Below are 21,705 nucleotides of genomic sequence, written 5' to 3'. Positions count from 1 at the left end.
TAGACAAAGTGATGTTTATAAGAATTTCAATCTATTCATCCATTTTTAGAGTTCATTTTAAGACATGTAACAAAAAATTAGGATAATCAAAAACTCAACTGGGCCATACAAGATGAAACAGTAGAGAAAGAAATTCCTACCGTTGAAACCTTCCTAGGCGTCTTGATTTTTTTATGCCATCCAAATTGTTTATAAGGCCATTTTTACTAGGATGAAGTGAAAACACCAAAATATTAGACCGATGCAAAACTTTTGTGGCCATATAAGTATTTCAACGGTGGACACTAAATCCCCACTATTTCCTCTTGTGTGGCCCATTTGAGTTTTGCATACACCTTAGTTTTGGTATGATGTCTTAAAATGATATCTATAAATGGATGAATGGGTTGGATTTATCATAAACGTTGCAGTGGGCCCATCCCGAATCCTTTCGTAGGATCTTATTGCAAAAGGCTTTGGCAAGAAATCCGCGTCCCCATTAGACACGTGAAATCGGATTGCGTACCGAGTCTTATCGTACTGAGTAAACTCTGTTGGGCCCACTGTAAATTAATGTGGTTTATCCACGCCGTCCATCCATTTTTTCAGATCATTTTAGGGGTTGAGCCCAAAATTAATGATGTATATTTTTCATCCAAACTGTTCATAAGATCACAAAGACATGGATGCATGGAAAAAACAAATATCATCTTGATATAAAACTTTTGTGGGCCCCCAAAAATTTTCAACGGTAGAATTCAATTCACACTATTTCAAGTGGTGTGGTCCACTTGATCTCTGGATATGATTAATTTTTGTTGTAAAACCCTAAAATTAGATGATAAAAGAGATGGATGGAATTAATACAATGCACAAATGACAGTGGGCTCCACAGACTTTACTCAGTTCACTTACCATACTGAGTTACTTAGCACGAAAACCGCTTCCGTTTAACGTTTCGTTATACTTCTTATTAAATGTACTTTTTTTAATACATTAAAAAAAAAACTAGTGATGTGGCACTTACGGTGATGTGGACCAATGAAAACGCTGGAGTCTGGGAGTTCCTGGCTCCAGGAAACAGAGGATCCACACTCAATTTTTTTAATATATTAAGAAAAACCGGTGATATGGAACTTACAGTGATGTGGACCAATTATAATATTGGATTCAGCTGCTCGTTGTTTCCACGAGAAAGAGGATCCACACTCTACAGACAGGTACGCACTTGAAAACGGGGTTTGAATCCGCCAAACCTTCCACTCCACCTGTGTAAAAAAAAAAAAAAGAACGAAGGTTTGTTCGTTCAAACTGCCATTCCGTTCAAGTATCAGGGCATGTAGATCTCCTATCTCCTCGCCCCACCCCCCCCTTTTAAAGCCTCCCTCCATCCCTATATAGAACTCACGTCTCCCATGCAAGCTTAGAGAACCATGAAGACCGCATTCTAATCATCGTTGGTTCAGCCGGTTTGGTCTGGTTGGGTCAGGTCAATGTCTCCAACAATACCCTGCCCATTACCATCCAACCACATAAGAGACAACAAGGAAGGAAAGCTACAAAAACATAACTGAAGAAGAGAGAGAGAGAGAGAGAGAGAGAGAGAGAGTATGGATCTAGTTCCATCAAAACCCTATCTGTCTTTCTTCTTTTTCTTGTTTCTGGCGGGCATCCCAGTGCTGTATGCCAACATTGGCGACTTTGATGAGTTTTGGCGGAAGCAGTCCAGGGAGGCACGTGCATCCGCACTTTCTTCCTACGAGCCCTTCCCTGACGAAGTGGCTGACAGCGTCATCGAGGAGGTCCACTTGTGCGTTCTCCTTTCCTTCTCTTCGCTTTCCTTCCTACGAGCTTTGTAAATCACTCTGAGAAATATACCCGAGAATTTTGAAATGTCGAAATAACGAACTATATTCTCGTGGAATTATCTCGATATTTGAAAATTTCTCGACACATTATAAATATCCCGTTTTTATCGCTATATTAACTCGAGAAATAGCAAATAATAATAATAATAATAATAATAATCAGGCATTCTTATATCACTGAAACTGATGAACGGGTATGATTTCTATGGAACATGCGACGGTGGGGCCCTCATAGGGGGCTCGCAACTTCTTTTTTTTTTTTTTTAATAAGAAATGGGTAAAGTAATATACATGAAAGTAAATGAGAAATCTTGACATCTTATTGTTTTATCATTGGTGCATTTGTAACTGAAAAAGGCTGCGTTTGATGTTGTTCAGGTCGTTGAAGGCAAACAATACAAGGAGGGAGTTGAGACAGTACAAAGGCAAATGTGAGGGAACAAACCCCATCGACCGTTGCTGGAGATGTGACAAACACTGGGATCGTCACCGGAAGAGGCTGGCCAAGTGTGTCCTCGGGTTCGGCTGCAGGACCATTGGCGGCAGGAACAGTAGGATATATGTGGTTACAGATGCCTCAGACAACGATGTCGTTAACCCCAAGAGGGGCACTCTCCGTTGGGGTGTTATACAGAAGAAGGCATTGTGGATAATCTTCGCTCGCAGCATGATCATTACCCTCAAAGAAGAGCTCATATTTGCCAGTCACAAGACCGTCGATGGACGCGGTCACAACGTCCGCATTGCTTATGGAGCTGGATTCACCCTCCAATATGTCAAGAATATTATCATCCACAACATCTACTTTCATGACACCAAGTCACGCTCTGGTGGCATGGTCAGGGATTCCCTTGCCCATGTGGGGTTCAGGACAGTTAGCGATGGGGACGCCATCAGCATCTACGGCTCTAACAACATCTGGATCGACCATAACTCCCTGTCCAGAGGCATTGATGGCCTCATCGACGTTATTGAGGGATGTAAGAATTAAGGATATGTTGAAGTGGGGCATGGTAGAAATCTCATACTAATTTGAGAAGGGGTTATGGAGATTTTCGACGTACTCCTAAACATGAATGAGCCTCAGAAAAAATACATACAGATAAATATGTATCCTTAGGATAGTTGTACGACGACCTCACAGTGAAAAGACCCTGTCCCTTGAAGCTTCAGAAAATTTTACACAGTGAGTTGCGAAGCTACACCAAGTTCCTCAGAATAAGTTATTCGTATTACTTTGTATTCTTTATTGGTAGCATCGATACCGAACCCAGGTATGAACTTGTCTTCCTTGCGTCGAGCCCACCACTGTGGTGGTGCAACATGATCTCTGGTGATCGGATTGCATACGTATATGGGGTTGTAGCTGAAACGATCACATAAACATAACAAACCATTGCAAGATAATATGGTACCAAAATGGATGTCTGGGTCAAAAGCGTATGCCGATGGGGTTCTTTGATACTATGTTGAGTTTGTGATCTTAATCTTTGTCGGAATTGAAATCGATCAGATACAGCTGTGGTCGTTTATCTGGACAGGAGTGAGTTTTGAAGACGAGGCAAGGGATCGATGAACTTGAGATGCTCTTGTAAGGTGTGGAGGATTTTGCTGCACCAGGTGGTGCATACGACTTTGCATTGAAAGAGGGTCTTGAGAGAGAGTCTAGTGAGGATGTCGACTAAACCCTAGGAACGTTGTTATTTTTTGTGGTTGGTTGGGCCACTAACGCCCATGTCAGTACACACACTCTATGTTAGCCACCCCCCGCTAGGGATCGATACCAAGACCTCAAGTGTTGAAACGAGGTATCTCCACTCAGTCTGCCGGTTGAGCTATGGACCTGGTTGTAATTAAGTTTCTTAATTTATTTAGGTAACAAGATAATGTTATATCCTAATTCAATACACCGTCTCCACTGTGATGTATGGGTATCATCCACACAGTCCATCCATTTTTTTATTTATCAAAACTGAGGCAGATCCAAGGCTCAAGTTGACTACACAATGGGGATTAAACTCTTGCCATTGAAAACTTCCAGAGGGCCACGGAAGTTTTTGATGGAGTTGATATTTGTGTTTTCTGTTCATGCAGGTCTATGTAACTTTATGAATAGGTTGGATGACAAATAAACCTCATGGGGGGCCTAGAAAATTTTCAACGGTGTTTGGTTTACTTGACCCTTGGATCTGCTTCACTTTTGGGCTTCTACCCTAAAATGATACAAAAAATGGAAGGACGGTGTGGATACGACCCATACATCATGGTGGCTACTCAAAGCTCCTGCCCCTTCCAGCCGGAGGAGGGCTGGGCAAGACGCAATCCGCGTCCCTCTATGGGTAAGCTCTGAAGACCCACTGTGATGTCCTTGTGACATCCACTCCTTCCATCAGATTGTCTATATCGTGTTAGGACATTAGTCGGAAAATGTGATTGGTCAAAAAAATCAATTGGGCCACACACAGAAAGAGTGGGAATTTAAAGCCCACCATTAAAGACTTCTTGGTTCACAAGTTTTGGATCATGATAATATTTGTAATTTCTATTCATACCGGTCGGAATAACCTTGTGAATGGGTTGGATGGACAATAAATATTATAATGGCCCATTTGAATTTTTGAAATTTCACATTTTTGGGTTAATGTGCTAACATGATCTGATAAAATTGATAGTCGGGGTGGATATCGTAAGGACATTACGGTTGATTCCACACAGCTTCCACATGTTAATAAATGGCACCACCAACATGTGATGGTGGTTATGATAGGAATGCTCCATCTAAGATGGGGTTCGGGAATTAGCAATCTTAATCACGTTCCTAAGCCACTGGCCATCCATTGGAAGGCCCACCAGATCAAAAGTCCAGATGTTCCGCACACGTGTAGTTTTCAGAAATTAGATGGACGAATGACCTTGGCCTTTTATTACTAGGGTACACTCCATAGGAATTAGAAGTGGCAAGTGGTTGTATCGCCCGCAGACTAACTCAACCCAAATCCTACTAGAAGAGTTGTTGTTTATTTCCTGGTTAGGCCCTGATACTGTGTAAGTTCCATCCAGGCCATCCATTACATGAGCCCAATTAATCTTTATGCGTAGATCGAAAAACCCAGCCTGCTACATAAGTCAGGTGGGCAACATCCATGCGAACAACGTGGGACATCGCAGAAGGAACGGATCCACTGAAACCCAAGCATGGCCTCTCCCAACGCAGGAAAAGAAGCTAACGCCACGTTTCCACTGGACGCGGATTAGATACTGACACGTCACCAAGCTCTGTGGACCCACCATGATGCACGTGTTGTATCCATACCATCCAACCATTTGTAGAGATAGTTTTATGGCATGAGAAAAAGAATGAGATAGATCTAAAGTTCAAGTGGACCCACCACAGAAAACCGTGTGATCAGTCACATCCACCATTGAAATATTTATAGGGCCACCATGATGTATTTTTTAGATCCAACCTATTCCTAGGTTTAAGTTAACACAGAGATTAGATGAAGTGACAAAAAAGTATATCAGCTTGATCGGAAACTTCCATGGCTCCTAAGAAGTTTTGAACGGTGGATGTCACTGTCCCCATTGTTTTCTATGGTGGAGTCCACTTGAACTTTAGATCTATCTCATTCTTTTTCTCATGCCATAAAACGATCTCTCCAAATGGATGGACGGTATGGATACAACATATGCATCATGGTGGGGTCCACAAAGCTTGGTGACGTGTAAGGATTTGGCTACAGACCTTGTCAGTATCTAATCCCCGCCCGTTTCCACCAAACATCTTATTTTCCTGGACCCTACGCAGGATCTCGATTCCGTGCTACACAACATGATTTTCAACATCTAGAACTTCTCTGGACCCTTCAAAGATTTATGTTTTATATCCACACCGTCCATCAATATTTACAAATCATTATATAAAATAGACCTAAAAATGAGGCACATCCACCACACCAAAGAAAGTAACAGGGATTAAATGACTACCGTTGAAACCTTTCTAAGGTCCACTCTTAAGTTTACTTGCTATATAACCTCTTCATAATGTCACACATACTTACATGGGCCAAGATATTTTCAATAGAGCTTGGATTTGCCTCATTTTTTTATCTCATTCATAACATGTATGGAAAAATGGATAAACGGTGCGTGGAACTGTTACTAGATAATGAGTGTGTGGATCTGATACATAGGTCATAATGGGGCTCACTTAAGTTCCACATGTCAACACTTGCGGTTCTGACTTGGAATGTACTGCACCACGGGAGTGGATTAAGTAAGACCCCGGCCTAACTCAAGACGGTGCAGCCCACCTTGATTGGTGCATACTGTATCCTGGAATATAGTCCACCTGATAATTGAATATTCTTAAGATTTAGTTTCATGCTCTAAATTGATCTGAAAACATGGATGGACGGATTGGATACAGAATAAACAAATTAAGTTACGGCCGTCTTTGGTGAAACCGGGTAGATTGGAATTTGAAATTTGGAATTTATGTGGAGTGAAGATAATGTATTTCTTAGATCCACATCCTTTTTTTTTCTTTTTGTTTTTGCTATTTGCTTCACTGACTAATCGGCCAGGCGTTACAAAGGAGTGTTCAAATGCATCTAAATGGACGGGAAACCATCTACCTTGTGCATCCAAGATGTCCAAAAGGTCAGAAAAGGCTAGTAGATTAGCTAGAGCAAAAATGTGGAATGAACGGCCAGCCTCCATTGTTTCTGTACCGTGTGGCCCACTTGATGATAAATCGGCCTGATGCTTGCACCCGATAAATCTCCAAGCTAGGGCCCACTTAAAGGGCATCTTAAATGTTCTCGTCATGACATATTGGCACTTACAAGGTGGACATAGGTGCATGTGAACATTCCTTATGGTGCAAATGGATTTAAGAGAGGGAATTGTGCATTATAGGCCGCCTGGTGATTATTGATTCAACCCAATGGGTCTAGGCAAAAACCCAGCATTCTTTAAGTAGTACCGAAAGGTCTGAAATGAGAGGCCTATCAGACCTCCTGGTCTGGCCAACATCGAGCAGTGCTACCTTGCGCCCGGAAGAGAAATAAGAGAGAAGGGAAAACAAAAACGAGAGAGAGAGAGAGAGAGAGAGAGAGAGAGAGAGTCCTAGGGTTTTATCCCTCCCTGTATCTTGTTATTTAATAGAAATTAAAATAAAATGACAGTCTTAGATAGTACCCAGTATAGTTGTATTTCATCTTCTTACTTTTCTTTACTATTGATTGCCACCTTTTATTTTATTTTATTTTATTTTATTTATTTATTTATTTTACCATAGGAAATAGTGATGATTGACCATTAATGGGCAACAAAAGTTTTGAACCATATATATATATATATATATATATATATATATATATATATATATATATATATATATATATATATATATATATATATATGTCAAAAGATGGGCCATGCCCCTATATCTTTGTTAAGAAGGATCAGACGATGTACAAGCTAGATTTCGGGTGGGCACCACACAAAATAATTGAGCCTTACCTATCATATCGGCTAAACAAAAAACAGAAAAACAGAAGCATCATGACTAGCAGTAATCTTCCTGCAGAAAAAATCTCCAAAACCGAAACTCCCCTACTTGCAGGACTGGACTTCCCCATTTCCACAAAGATTGCACCTCCCCAGGGCTGCGTGAAGCCCCCAGAACCAAGCTGAGCACCCACGTTGTCAGAACTCAAAAGGAGAAATAAAGCTCCCCACAGTAGGTGTATTATTTACTAATTGTCTAATTCTAAACACCTCAACATATCCATCAACTTTGATTTCTACCCTAATTGTTATTTCAACTTGTGTAAAACGTCTTTCCTCACTATCATAAACCGCCTTCACATGAATATATTTATTTGCATGACGTTTCAGTTCATCCCCTCCTCTATACCACTGGTACTTCCAGATGCTGACTTCTTTAGTCGAAGGTACCGTGTTCATGAAGTACACGGTACCTTCTGTAGAGCTTAGGATCGTCGGTATGCACGCAAACTCCGTTAATAAGTAAATGTATCTGTGTCCACTTGCCATTTCAAGTTGTAATCTTACTCGATTCCTTAACAAAGAGTACACATGGAAATCATCCATGTCGTCCTTTGTGAGTGGCAAATCGAGTACGTTATTTCAAGTTGTTATTTGCCGATAACATGGGTTGTTATTTTCAAAACGGTAGCAGGCAGCTTAGACACTTCCTATGGATCTACTCTCAATTCATTTCTCATTTTTGTCATGGGCTGCAAGGTATGGGATGAGCTGGTGGGAAATGTTGGTGGACGATAAACTAGAGTGTGGGTCCTAGAAAATAGGGGCGTTTGAGTGAAACAGATAAGATAAAGGCTTTCACTGATGCTTGTGTGAATCGAATTACAAACATTCAATTGAGTCAAGGGCAGATGAACCAAGAAACAATGATGTGCCCCAACATCCACAGTTACAAAGTGGCTCTCAAGTTGTTTTCCATTCCATTCAACTCTAGGGCGTGTATAGATACATGGATTCCGTTTGGATTCCACGGATTACATCTTACCCAATGAAATTTGCTGCAGAAAATATGATTGCAAAAATGAGGTGCCTGTTTGGATAGCGAGTAGAATCCTCAAATTCATTATACAACCGTCACCTTATTTCTTGTGCTGGAGAATTCTAACAATGGATAAGATCAACAACTACTGTGTGGAGTCCACATACTTAAACAGCCCAACTGTTTTGTCATTGGAAAAGAATTTCCTTCTTCACATGGATTCCATGTATCCAAACACACAACTTGGAAGTGACATGATTGCAATTTGGAATCCAGTTTCACAATATGATGCTAAGTAAAATACAATTTGTTTTTTTCTCACTTACTAGATTAATAATTGTAACTTAATTCGATTGTGCATACAAACATATCACTTTCTTTTTCCATTTCAACTATGGCACCGTCACTGGTAGAATTTACGATATTTCGTGAAAGGGTTTCTTTGGCCATTCCTCTTTCACACAGTAACACTGCAGAGCAAGATGATCCAATACTCTGCAACCATCATACCATGAACAATTGTTGGGATTTGGTGCCCCAATCTCAAATCCATGAGGAGCTGAAATTTGTTTCAAGAAGTCATTAAATAGTCCTCCAATAGTATCTCAGGAATTCCAAAATACTGCTAAGAGTATGGACTGAACTAAACAGGATTATGAATAAATAATTAATTAAATAAAACGAAATTTTATTGAAGCAACGCCAGAAATTGTTAGAAAAAAACCCTAGAATAGTCCAAAAAATTGTGAAGAAGCACCAAAAATATAAGAAAAATCAGATAATCAAAATAGGGCCTCCCTTGATCAGATCTAAGATGCTAATGTCAGCCGAAAGATACAGTATAAGCTGTATGGAAACAGATTTGAAGAGGACAAATCATAAAAATAGAAATAATTCTCTGATAATCAATACTAATTATAGTAGATGATCCAAGTTGAAACCTACAGTTTGAAGAAAGAAAATAGGAAACTCTGCAGCTTAACGAAGATGGAATAAAAAATTAGAAGCCAGTGGAAACTCTCCAAAAAATGTTTCTTAGACATTCCTTAATCTTAACATGATCCAAAAGTATGACAAAGAAAACAAGAAGAATGTCCAAAATACCCATCAGACAGAAATCCTAAACTACCCACAGCCAAAGAGTAAAACATTCATTTAAAAGGATTAACATCTGATAAAAACAACTAAAATTACAATAGATATTAGAGTCTTTGACATATACCAGCCACCCTTTTCACTATAGGCCAATAATCCCCTCCCTTTCCAGTATGGCCAAAAAACCTTCTTTATCACATATGGTCACCCCATGGTTAGGTTATTAAAGGGGGCTATATGGGGAGAGAGAAACAGGAGATGTTTTGAAAACAAGATGGATTCAACGGAGTGAACCTTTCAGAAAGCTTTGACTTGGATTGTAGAGTGGGCCTCAGGTTTGAAGGACTTGGATCCTTTTTGTAATTGTAGCCCTGATGGACCTTTAGTTTCTCTTTCCTTTTGATGTTTTGTGTTATTCTTTTCTGCTTTTTATGGTTTTTTAATAAAATCTTTGCTACCTCTCAAAAACAAAAAGGAGGACTTGACCGTTGACTGTATGAAATATTGCTTTTGCCCTTGACTTTGTAGAGATGAGAAAATTTTCCATTTTGCCCCTATAAACACCCAAAAAGTTTATCCATGGCCTTTGGATGATTTAGATCTGCCATCCAGACAGTTTAGAGAAAACGCCATGGATGATCCACCGTTAGACGGTCTAGATCATGTGAATGTGTTTGGACCACATAGCAACTAACAAGCGATTTGGATCTTGCCCAAAATGGGAATTTCTCTCACCTCTACAAAGTCAAGGACAAAAGAGTCATTTCATGTGATCAAAATTCATATTTAATTGTCACATGGGTGGCTATTGTTAATGGTCTTAGAATGGGTGGATATTGTTAATGGTCTTAAAGACTATGATCTTTTATTTCTAGGCTTTTAGTTTTCTTTCTCTTCTTCTGCTATCTCAGCAGTTTCCTTGTCTGTTTTTCCGCCCCCCCCCCCCCCTTTTAATATATTCTCGTTGCCTTTATATATATATATATATAACAGTCAAATATCCTCTTTAATGGAAGTTAACCACATGTTATTTTATGACCATAGAGGGTTTATTTGACAATACTGAAAAGGGAGAGTTTCTTCTTTTTCTGCATATAGGGATAGGGGGAGTGGTATATATGTCAAAAACTCTATATATTATAACATTCAACCTTTTAATCATCTAAGCCTTATCTTAAGTTCCCAACTAATTGGGTCAGCTCTATGAATCTTGTTCCGCCATTCCACTCTATCAAATACCATATTCCTCGGTTAAACCATATGTCATCATATATGGACATTTGGATGAACAACTAATCAGCGTCATTCCTTATCGTCTTCAAAACTAAAGTGCAAATATAACCAATGTTTTAAATATTGTTATCACGAAATGTATCGCACCCTTGGGATACGGATACATATCGGTTATCTCATGGGATACATCGGTTCTATGGCGTAATGTTCGTTGTTGTTGGGAAACATGGGATCATTGGGAAATTGATTGAATTTTTCAATGAAACTTCAAGGATTGTTGAAAAAGACATCAATACACACTTAGAAATCAAAACATTACCAAAAATAAATAAAAATTGCACATAATAGGAGTTTCCTTTGTATGGGGTCCTAATATCCGATTTCCAACTGAACTGATGCAAGTATATTCAAAGTCTATTCATATAATTTATCAACGTAAGAAGAAATGTATGGAAACACAAGCAATAGATTCAAAAGCAAAAGAAGAATCACTAGATCAGGTTACATACATGTTTAATTTTGTGTTTAGATACAAAGATTGCAATTGATTTGCGAGAAATTGAGAAATTTCGATATTTCTCAATTTTCCGCAACTTGACCTATCTCCCCTAAATCTCGAAATCGAAGTTCCAAATCCATGATTTTTCATGGAAAATATGAAGAATCTCAGATTTGTAACCATTTAACATTGGTTTAACGTGATTTACAACAAAAACATCGATCGAAGATCGAAAATCGAAAATGCTCATTGGATCGAATAGGTATATTGGCACTACCTGTGCATTTTGTATCGCACAGGTGGGATACAAGATATATCCTAGGATATATCGGTTGATATCGTTGATATTTAAAACATTGAACATAACTAGATTTATAGCATGACGAGAAGATAATAGGACTTCTAACATATGGATCTGGAAGAAACTAAAGCAACATTCTTCATCGGCAATTCAAAACAGATCACAATTTGCAACCATCAGCAGAAATAGTACTAAAATTTATTTCACACTTAATGTAAATTGTTTAGCCATTTCTACGGTATTCGAGATCATCTAAGAAAGCATGAAATTAGTACTGTTCTGTTAGTTTTCCAAGTATGAATTCTCATTGGCTGGAACTATACAGTACTTACCTGAAAAGATCATCAGTGATTAAAAGAGTCTGGATTGCCATTCTCTCATGGGCAACTTCAACGTGCTTAGGGCCATAGCAGGCACGAGCTGTGTCCTATTAATACCCAACAAACTTCAATTCCAACAAATGAAATAGAAAAAGAACAGTGTAGAGTCAAAGCAACGAAGCAAACAACATGATATAAAATGCTAGTTAAAGAATCATAACATTTGAGGATATGGCAATGCACTTGGAACATACTATCGGAATATATCTCAGTATCCATTCTAAGGAGGTTCCAGATGACTTTACATGGGTGCTATCGGTGGTATATGGACCATCAAAACAAAATCTAATGGCAGATTTTTGGTAGGGACTAAACAGTAATGGGGACATCACAGGCACACGCATGCCCCCCTAAATGCACGTACGGAAGGAGGAGGGCCCCACCATCGATCTGGATCGATGACGACGTCCAGGGAGGGCCTCCTAATTAGAAGACTGTGTTTTGGTTCCTTGGAGTAGACTCGATCGTCATGTGAATCCCACCATGGGTTCTCATGATCGTGGCCCACTATTCTAAACAATCTAGTACTTTGAGCTTTGGTTATTATTGTTATTAAAAACATCATGGACGGTTTAAATTGCTTTGATTAGTTGTTATTTGTGATTACTTCGTCTCTAAGTAATAGGATGCACACATAGCATGAGTTTTAGGGTATAAGATTTTATAATAAATAGGCACCCCTTGTAGTCTTTTTTTCTGATTGATGATTGGAATAAAATTTTTGCGTTTTCCTGCTTCTCTCTGAGTTGTGAAAACCTAATTGGGTGTGAAACCCTCCCTTCTTCGAAGAGCTACTACCGTGATGCGAAGCCACACCCATCCCAATTCGCCCCCACCTTCTACCATTCATATTCATCTTCTCCTACAATCATTCCACCTACAAATCCATCATTATTTTGTAGCCAAACCTTCTCTACAACAGATTTCCCGAATTTGGCCCTACAGGAGGGCTGAAACTTCGGCGGAGCACCACGCACGGACCAGACATCAGATCGCGTTGAAACTTGGTGAGTGTGTGGCCCAGCCCTAGCTGACTAGACCCAAGGTGGCAGTTTTTGGGTTCGTAAGCCCCACACACGTGCGGACTGGTTACAGGTCTTCTCTCTCCTCTCTTTCACTCATCTCCCACCTGATTTCCCTAATCCTAACCCTAGATTGTCCTAAATCCCAACTTTTATACCCTTTTCTTCAACCCTAGGGTTCCCCGAATTGAAACCTGTGAATCCCTTGGATTGGGAGAATATTTCTGTGCATGTGTAGATGAATTTACTCTACTTTGAGAATTATTTGGTCTATAACTTTAATTGATCCAGCCCTAGCGTGTGTAGGCTTGGACCTGCATAGATTCCCCTTTGTTGAGTGCTTGACTTTATGTGGGATGTGAAATTTTGTGTGATTGTTTCTGAACTAGTATGATCTAAAGCCTGGAATCTTGCATAGCATATTTAAATTTTCATGTCCTGCATCAAACAGGGTCAGAAACATATGGACTTTCTCTTGTTATGTCCGTGCGGATTTTAATGTTATTCAGTTTTCACATGAAAGAAATGGCAGCAGTAGGACTACACCGTTTATGCAAGAGTTCTCCAATTGGGTGACGGATATGAATTTAATGATTTCCACTTGGCAAAGAGCTAGACACTCCTAGACAAACAATAAGGATAGCCTGTCTATGTCTAGATTGGATTGATTTCTTTTTCTTCTTTTTTTAAACTGATTTTCGGATGAACAGTGACTGTCAAGAAAGATCAACAGATTTTTTTATTTTTTTTTTTTGTTTAATATTTTATTGTAAATGGTTGAAATAAATGTAGGATGAATATATGTACAAATTCATGCCTTGATGGAGGTCAAGTTCCTTTGAACCAGGAGGGTTTGGTGTGGCAAAGTGTACCTAATCCCATCATGTGAAAGTTCAAGCCCCACAATGGGGTAGGAGGAGCCAGCAATAAGATCACCCAATACGCTTCTTTTCCATTTAAGGAAGTTGCTGGAAATGGGGCCAAGGATGATACAGTACCACAGGTCAACGTAATCACAGTGGAGGCGAGGGACGTGTCCGAGTAGTCATGGATAAACTTACCCACAGTATGACACACCAACCTCAAAGCATAATATATATCATCCCATCTGAATAAATGGCCTATTACCAAGAATATGGTTAACAATGGGGCTGTAGTTAACCTATTACCATGGAGAGTCACTACGCCAAAATCATGAATTAACGATGGTGCAGATCCGTTGCAAAACCAAATTAACCAAAGCTTGTCAGGTTACCATTCCAATGAGCTCAAAATAGTCCAAATTCGACCACTGAAGAGAAAGTTATGAAGGTTACAATTGGAGAAGGAGATGAAGGAAAAATTCAGGACTGACGACTGCGATATCACTTGCGGTTGTCCAAATGGTTCAGAATATGACGATTCCAGTCAGGAATGAAAGAGCACTAAAGTAACTTTTGGATGACTAAAAATCAACCCAATCCGACATCAAACGAGGGAGTTATGAGCGTCTCTGTTGGATCGCGTGATTTGGAAAGATTAACAATCCAAATTGCAAAATGACGATCGAAGAGTTCTAACGGGCTTTTGGGATACCAAACGGTCTTGGAACTAGGCAAATCTGGTCCGATTTGGATGCTTGTTGAGTTACCATTCCAATGAGCTCAAAATAGTCTAAATTCGACCACTAAAGAGAGAGTTATGAAGGTTAGTTTTGGACAAGGAGATGATGGAAAAATTCATGACCGTCGATCTGGCCCGAGCTGCAGACTAAGCTGATTCGACCTGGCCAAACTAACACTCAGCTCAAAAGTTTGAGCTGAACTCAGCTCGTTCTGGCCTGAGCTGCTGACTGAGCCGAGTCGAGCTGGCCAAACGGGCTTGATCACTGAGCCGAACTTGAGCTGGGGGCAGCATCTGATTGATCCGAGCCGAGCCCAACTCAACTCGGTTTGACTAGGTGTCCAGCTCTAGAACTGTTGTTGCTGTTGTTCTTGTTGTGGTCACTTGACTGTTGTGGCTGTTGTTATTGTTGTGGTCACTTGAATGGGTCTGCTATATTTTCCATTTGCATTTGTTGGACACCATCAAACATGTCCTATATCCAAAGGCAGGCATAGAACACATTCGAGTCTTTGTCTTGACTGCTACTCCTTCTCTGGCTGCCAGTACGTGGGCCTCTGATCAACTGCACACTTCTTTCATGTGTGAAACTTATCGACCGTTCAATGAAGACTGGATAAGGGACGTGGGACCCACCTCTGGTCACCCATCCTACGGTGTCGGAGATTCGCCCGCAGCGAACCTTTAATGCAAATGGTATTGTTTGTGCATGCGTAGTACGAGGAGTTTGGCTGTGGTGCGCTTCTTTCATGGGCTAACCTTTTCGTTGTGGTACATTTATTGAAAATTATCAACCGCTCAATACAGTGACGTGTCCCATCTCTGGTCACCCATTATTCGGTGTTGGAGATTCAACCACAGCGAGTTATTAATGCACATGGGATTGTTTGTTTGCATGTGCATTATGAGCAGTTTCGCTGTGGTATCACGTGGAAATGTGCCGTGCACCCATTCCACACGCGCTGATGTGGACATGCAAGGCTGTCCTGTTTGGAATCGACCATTACCTAGGTGGGATGAAGAGGAAACGGATTGGCTACTCCCCCCCTTACACCAGCCTCTGTGGGCCCCACCATGATGTATGTGTTTCATCCATGCCGTCCATCTATTTTTATAGATCATTTTACAGTAAGAGACCAAAAATGAGATGTGTCCTAATCTCAAATGGACCACATTACAGGAAGCAGTGTTGAATGAGCGTCGACCATTAAAAACATTTTGGGGGCCATAGAAGTTTTGGATCAAGCTGATTTTTGTTTTTTCCCTTAATCTGGGCCTGTATGACCTAATCAACAGATTTGATTTCAAATAAACAGTACAGTGGGTCTTAGGAGGATTTTAATGGTGGGTATCTAATCACTATTGTTTTCATGTGGTGTGGTCCACCTGAGATTTTTATCCCTTTCATTTTTGGCATCAAGCACTAAAATGATCAGTAAAAATGGATGAACGGAATGGATGAACACACATACACCATGGTGGGGCCCATAGAACACCGACCACCAGCCACGGGCCGGTGGCGGGGGAGTAGCCAATCCGTTTCCGGATGAAGAGGCGTCAACGTAATTAGTTCTATGAGGCAAGGATGTGTGTTGTTCGAATGCGGATTGGCTGGTGTACCACACACCACCAATCGGGATGGTGTTTTGACGTCACCAGGTTGTGTGGGTCCATCATGATGTAGGTGTTATATCCAAACCGTCCATCCATTTGCAGAGCTACGGCTGAAAAATAAGATAGATCCAAGGATCAAGTGGACCATGATGTAGGTGTTATATCCAAACCGTCCATCCATTTGCAGAGCTAGGGCTGAAAAATAAAATAGATCCAAAGATCAAGTGGACCATACTGTAAAAAGCAGTTGGGGATTGAACGTTTATCATTGAAATCTTTTCGAGGTCATAGAAGTTTTGGATCAATACGAATATTTGTTTTTCCTCTTCATCCATGTCTGTATGACCTTATAAACAGATTGGATGGAAAATAAACCTTATGGTTGGCCCTACGAATGTTGTAATGGCGAGAATCCTTGTCCTCACTTCTATTTTTTGTGTGGTCCACCTGTATGACCTTATAAACAGATTGGATGGAAAATAAACCTTATGGTTGGTCCTACGATTTTAATTGGCGAGAATCATTGTCCTTACTTCTAATTTTTGTGAGGTCCACTTGAGCTTTGGATATGACTCATTTTTGGGCTTCTACTCTAAAATGATCTCGAAAAATGAATGAACAGTGTTGATATAATAAACATATCATTGTGAGGTCCGCTTCATGTTAAGGAAGCATTTGATTGAATAATGATGGGAGCCAAAATCGAGTGACGTCCACAGAGTGGCAAATGAGTTGTCAAATAACTGGATTGGTACTCCTTTCACCCATTTCATTTTATATTCTTAGTATCACCCTCTAAAAATCATAATCAATATTTCATCTCCACGTGATCATACAATGTCCATCTACCCCCTTTGTGTTAATTTGGAAGCATGCATCATCTGGTACTGTCTGGCGAAAACCACAATGTTCAATCGAATCTTAACGATAAGATATCTGGATTGTGAGTTGTTGGTGCCCTAAAAAGATTATGACCATGGAATTAGAACACTTCTGTCCATTCTACATTAGATTGAGTCCTCCCAGTTTTTGTTGTTTCATCCAGCTACGCTTTTCTTATCAGATCAAGTTCAAGGATATCCTGCAAAACCTAGATTCATAAACCAAGAATTACCTATCATGCCAGTAAATTTCTAGATTTCTATTGAAACCAGGATCCTAACTAAAGTTGCTTACCATATCAGTAGATATCACTTATGCTGGCTTATAGAAAATCCAGAGTTCTTTTCTATAAGATGCCATGACAATATCAATGAATAATGAATTACCCAAGGGTAAGGACTGTTCCCTTGCTTCAGAACTTGGTTCAAGCCAGAAATTGTGTTTGGATCAAAGGCCATGAGCACCTCTTGATCCGACTGTTTGAGGTGGAGATCTCAGGTAGTCCCCACATCAGCTTGTTTATCAAGTTTCTAATTGCTTCGACTTCATATTATTATTACTATTATTAATGTCACTTATTTTGCAAAACTGTTTTTGAACAGTTTAAATCATGATTAAGAAGAAAATTATTGTTTCCCAAATGAAAGGATTGTTTCACCTTAGAAGAGTTGATGATCTGAATGTTAGGATGGTGGATTGGAGTCAATAGAAGGGAATTAGCAACCCCATTGCTAAAAACAACAAGAAACAAGAGAAAAAGGACAGAAATCAAAAGAAAATACACATATGGTCAGGAAGAGCACTATTCCTTTGTGATTCCCAGTCTCACCACACGCGTTTGGGTGATGATCAATGGTCCCGATCTCTGATTTTTCAAATTGTGCTCACACATTCCTTATCAGTTTGAATGTCATCAAATAAGACATTTGTGGATTGTAAAGATTTATGGATGAAGTCAATCCTTACTATGTACTCGCTCTAAAAATAAAAAGCAAAACCCCCATCAATCTCCATCATAGCTTCTTCAAACTGAGTTTCGCATAGCTTTTTCAGATACATCTGCTTCAAATACCATATTGTTTTGCTATGTTTTAGCCTTTCATGCTACTGTTCTCATGTTTTAATTCCTAAATGAACTTGTTCTTCTTTTCAGAGTCCTTGTCCTTGACCTTGCCAACCTCCTTAAATTTAATCTGGCTCATGTTTTCTCTGATTTCTGGTTTACAAAAACATCAAAAGATAATGATGGTTGCTTTCTTTAAGGCTTCCTTAACATTTTAACTACTTTCAACTTGTCATGCTGAAACACCAAAGATTGTCATCTCCCTAGTAGTTTCCTTTACTGGACCACCATCATAGCTTTTTAAATTGATACCAAGGTTCTCAGATTGCTTGAGATATCATAGAGTTCTCCCCGAGCTTAGATTGGCCTAAAAAAAAAAAGAAAAATAAATTTGAGAGTCACCTTCTGGTGGAAAATCTGAACAACTGCCAGTCTTTGATTTGATCTGAACAACTATCGTTGTGGATGTAACAGGAACATGTTTGACATTGATTCAAAGATGTATCCAGTACAGATGCCATGTGTCTAAACTCTTAACAGGCTCGACCAATGCGCGGTGGCAGAAACCATAGATCATTTCACATTACAATTGGAAACTGCTATCATGGGTAATTACCAAGGTAGTGGAATAGGGTGTTTATTCATTGCAGATATAATAACTATAACGATTACAGAAATGAAATATGAGGTACATTAACTCATCAGACCTTCAATAAAACACCCTGATATCAACATATATGCAATATTTATTTATGACATAACATGTTGTCTATTGCCTGTTCTATGTAGAGCACAGATCCAATACAAAGCTTAATACCTTAAGCTTAATCTGGAAATATTGTGCATGCTGAAAAGCTTATGTATAGGTAAACACCCTCAATTAGTACTAGCATTGCCTTCTCCATGGTCTATCCGAAAGTAGTCGACATACGCCTTGCCTGCAAGTTTCCTAGTAAAGAGTTCCTTGAAGTACGTTTCCACACTAACATGTCTGAACTGTGGTGGGGTTTGTGGGCTAATCAGACTGGGCGCAGGGCCTATATCTCCTGTTAGTTTGGGACTGTAGAATGCAGCTATCGACAGCCTCTCATGCATTGAGTTTACTGTTGCCCTGTGCTTGATGCTACGATACACGCCATTGCTTACTATCTGCCAAAGCATAGAAAAAATAATAGGTGAATACATCTGAATTTGATGACAGAAGCAAAACGACCAGGGCACATCCTGTTCTTGTATCAATTCATAATTGTCTATTTGTGGGATTACAAATCAAACAATTAAAGTTGTCCATTTGAGGAGATTTTCGGGTCATAGTCCATTCACCATTGACAACGGGATGCGACAGACCAATGGCCTGGATTATCAAACAGTGAGAATTGAAAACCGGTGTACAACACAAGCCCATAATTCCTCTAAATTTAAACACCCCCAAGGTAGTACACATACATACCTCCAAAATGTCTCCAATGTTGATTATAAAGGCATTAGGGCGTGGCTTAACAGGAATCCACATCCTATCTTTCTTGATCTGAAGGCCTTCGATTTCACTGATTTGAAGTAGAATGGTAAGGCCCACAGAATCTGAGTGGGGTGAAAGGCCAATCACTGACTCTGGTCGAGGGCATGGTGGGAAATAATTTATCCTCATTGACTGGAATCCTTCTTCAAACAGCTCTCTCATCTCCTCTACCTTCATCCCAAGAGCTCTAGCCATGAATCCCAATATGGCCATGGCCAGCTTTTTCAACTCCACTGCATAGGTTCCCAGTGTCTCCCTGCAATTGAATACTGAAAGAGTTAAAACTCCATTTACAGATTGATATCGACATCCGATGATGTGTGAGGATTTCCTAAAATCTTACTAGAGAGTCAAATATAAAACCTGATAAAAGGGAAAGTAGGAGGAGTGTTTAAGTCCCCCCCTTTGGTTCCTGCATAACAATGAATTCATCTCATTTTAGTTAATAGCTATTATGTATGAGCGATTATAATTTAGGGTGCATTTGGTTGAATCAAATATCATGAAATTCCTTGATATCTCATGATTAATCGGTATGATTTGGAGCAAAATATCATATGATTTCCTAGACTATGATCTCTAATACATAATTACTGTTAATTGAAATAAGATGCGTTTAGTTGAATCCAATATCATGACATTTTGCACTAAATTAGACTGATAAATCATGAAATTTGGTGCAACCAAAGCACTGTAAGTTATGGGCCATCAATTTTTCTTTTAATCTTTACCAAAATCTCTAACATTTAATTTCTGTTCAAGTGAAATGAGAAAAAACCTTTTAGTGACATCCAAACAAGGGCTCTCCACTGTATGATTGCGTACCTGCCTATCAATCCAATGTGAGCCTTGGTAAGACGATCGGACTGTTTGAGTAATCTCAACCATCCCATAAATTGAATCTTCTTTTGCTTTTCCTCATAACTTATGGTCATTGTCTATGTTAGATGATGAGGAAACTTCGATTCGCTATAATTTTGAGTGCTATTTGCAGCTGCCCATCCATAGGGTGGCTGAACTCAAGCACCCAATATGCGAATGTCGAATATGTGTGAGAGATCTGAGCCTTTCATCAAGCGGCCCCATGTGAATGTTGCTTAGTCCAAGCATCTGGATGATGCACTCTGGAGATTGACCATGTATAAATGTGAAAACACCTGGTCAGATTCAAGGGATCAAACCTGATGATTGCACCAAGGGAGCCAGTCTGAATTTCGATGCCAGATGAATGACCCAGATATTGCATGGGTTCATCGAAAGTTTTAGAGTGTGGTCCATCAATTAGACGGTGGGGATAGACGAAAGTGTGTGGTGATTGGAAGTGGAGTAATTACCTGAAAGATGGGGGAAGGTCGTCAAAAAGATGGGGCTTCCTTAAATGAGGTGGGAGGGTGTTCAAGAAGAACATGTCACCCCAATCGAGTTTCTGTTCTTCTGATACAACGAAAGCCTGCCCAAGTCCCTCTACATCTCCTTCCTTCTGACAGTATTTCTTTTTCTCTTCCAAAGGTAACTTAAAGAATTCTTGAATCTCTAACTTCATTTTCTCTACTAAGGTAGAGCTAACTCCATGATTTACCAACTGCACAACATTCTCAATGTTACTCATAATACATAATAACATCATCTAAAACCAGAGATCAAGTTCGCCAAAACTCAAATGGGGAAATTGTTGTTAGACTGGAAATCGTGATGGATGGTATGATCTTCTTGATCGTAGGAGTTTTTTGATTTTTTTTTTTTAAAAATTTTAAAAACATATAAACAAGATCTATGACCTCTGTGAGGCCGGTTGAAGAACTCTGCAACCTACTAGGATAGGCCGGTTCTTCACCTGCCCGTGTGGGTCCCACTGGATTGTGTGTATGCCATCCAACCTTTAACATGATTATGTTATGCCAGGCCCATCCAATCCATCATGTGGCTGACTTGATAGTTGGATCAACGCATTCCAATTTCATGGTTGGAGTCATGATGGATGGGTTGGATGTCATACATACATTAAGGTTGAACAAAAAGTGGTATAGGATAAGCTCATTTTGCAAAGATGCAGAATAACTGGATTGGTACTCCTTCCACTCATCCACCATACTGA

The 21,705-nt window shown here is 39.7% G+C and overlaps 2 protein-coding genes across 2 annotated transcripts; one reads left to right on the top strand and one right to left on the bottom strand.

Annotated features, from left to right (window-relative positions):
* The first annotated feature begins 1,398 nt into the window (after positions 1-1,398).
* LOC131249644 (pectate lyase-like) lies at positions 1,399-2,838 on the top strand. Its single transcript, XM_058250431.1, has 2 exons — positions 1,399-1,789; positions 2,226-2,838. Exons 1-2 carry the CDS (start codon positions 1,590-1,592, stop codon positions 2,836-2,838), a joined length of 813 nt encoding a protein of 270 aa, XP_058106414.1. The 5' UTR covers positions 1,399-1,589.
* Positions 2,839-18,712: 15,874 nt separating this feature from the next.
* On the bottom strand, positions 18,713-21,494 carry LOC131248844 (oxoglutarate-dependent flavonoid 7-O-demethylase 1-like). The gene is made up of 3 exons (XM_058249320.1): positions 20,945-21,494; positions 19,542-19,866; positions 18,713-19,240 (listed from the first exon to the last, which is right to left on the bottom strand). Exons 1-3 carry the CDS (start codon positions 21,235-21,237, stop codon positions 18,968-18,970), a joined length of 891 nt encoding a protein of 296 aa, XP_058105303.1. The 5' UTR covers positions 21,238-21,494; the 3' UTR covers positions 18,713-18,967.
* Between the last annotated feature and the right edge of the window lie 211 nt (positions 21,495-21,705).

This window comes from Magnolia sinica, chromosome 6 (genome assembly GCF_029962835.1).
Source record: "Magnolia sinica isolate HGM2019 chromosome 6, MsV1, whole genome shotgun sequence".
Taxonomy (NCBI): Eukaryota; Viridiplantae; Streptophyta; class Magnoliopsida; order Magnoliales; family Magnoliaceae; genus Magnolia; species Magnolia sinica.
This window is presented reverse-complemented; position numbering and strand designations above follow the sequence as displayed.

What these genes read in the sequence shown, in the direction of transcription:
- LOC131249644 (XM_058250431.1), top strand. Translation starts at nt 1,590, where the DNA reads ATGGATCTAGTTCCATCAAAACCCTATCTGTCTTTCTTCTTTTTCTTG. An exon ending in GTCATCGAGGAGGTCCACTT is followed by an intron (nt 1,790 to 2,225) that starts GTGCGTTCTCCT and finishes GATGTTGTTCAG; the next exon opens with GTCGTTGAAGGCAAACAATA.
- LOC131248844 (XM_058249320.1), bottom strand. Translation starts at nt 21,237, where the DNA reads ATGATGTTATTATGTATTATGAGTAACATTGAGAATGTTGTGCAGTTG. An exon ending in GACCTTCCCCCATCTTTCAG is followed by an intron (nt 19,867 to 20,944) that starts GTAATTACTCCA and finishes ATTCAATTGCAG; the next exon opens with GGAGACACTGGGAACCTATG. An exon ending in ACATTGGAGACATTTTGGAG is followed by an intron (nt 19,241 to 19,541) that starts GTATGTATGTGT and finishes ATGCTTTGGCAG; the next exon opens with ATAGTAAGCAATGGCGTGTA.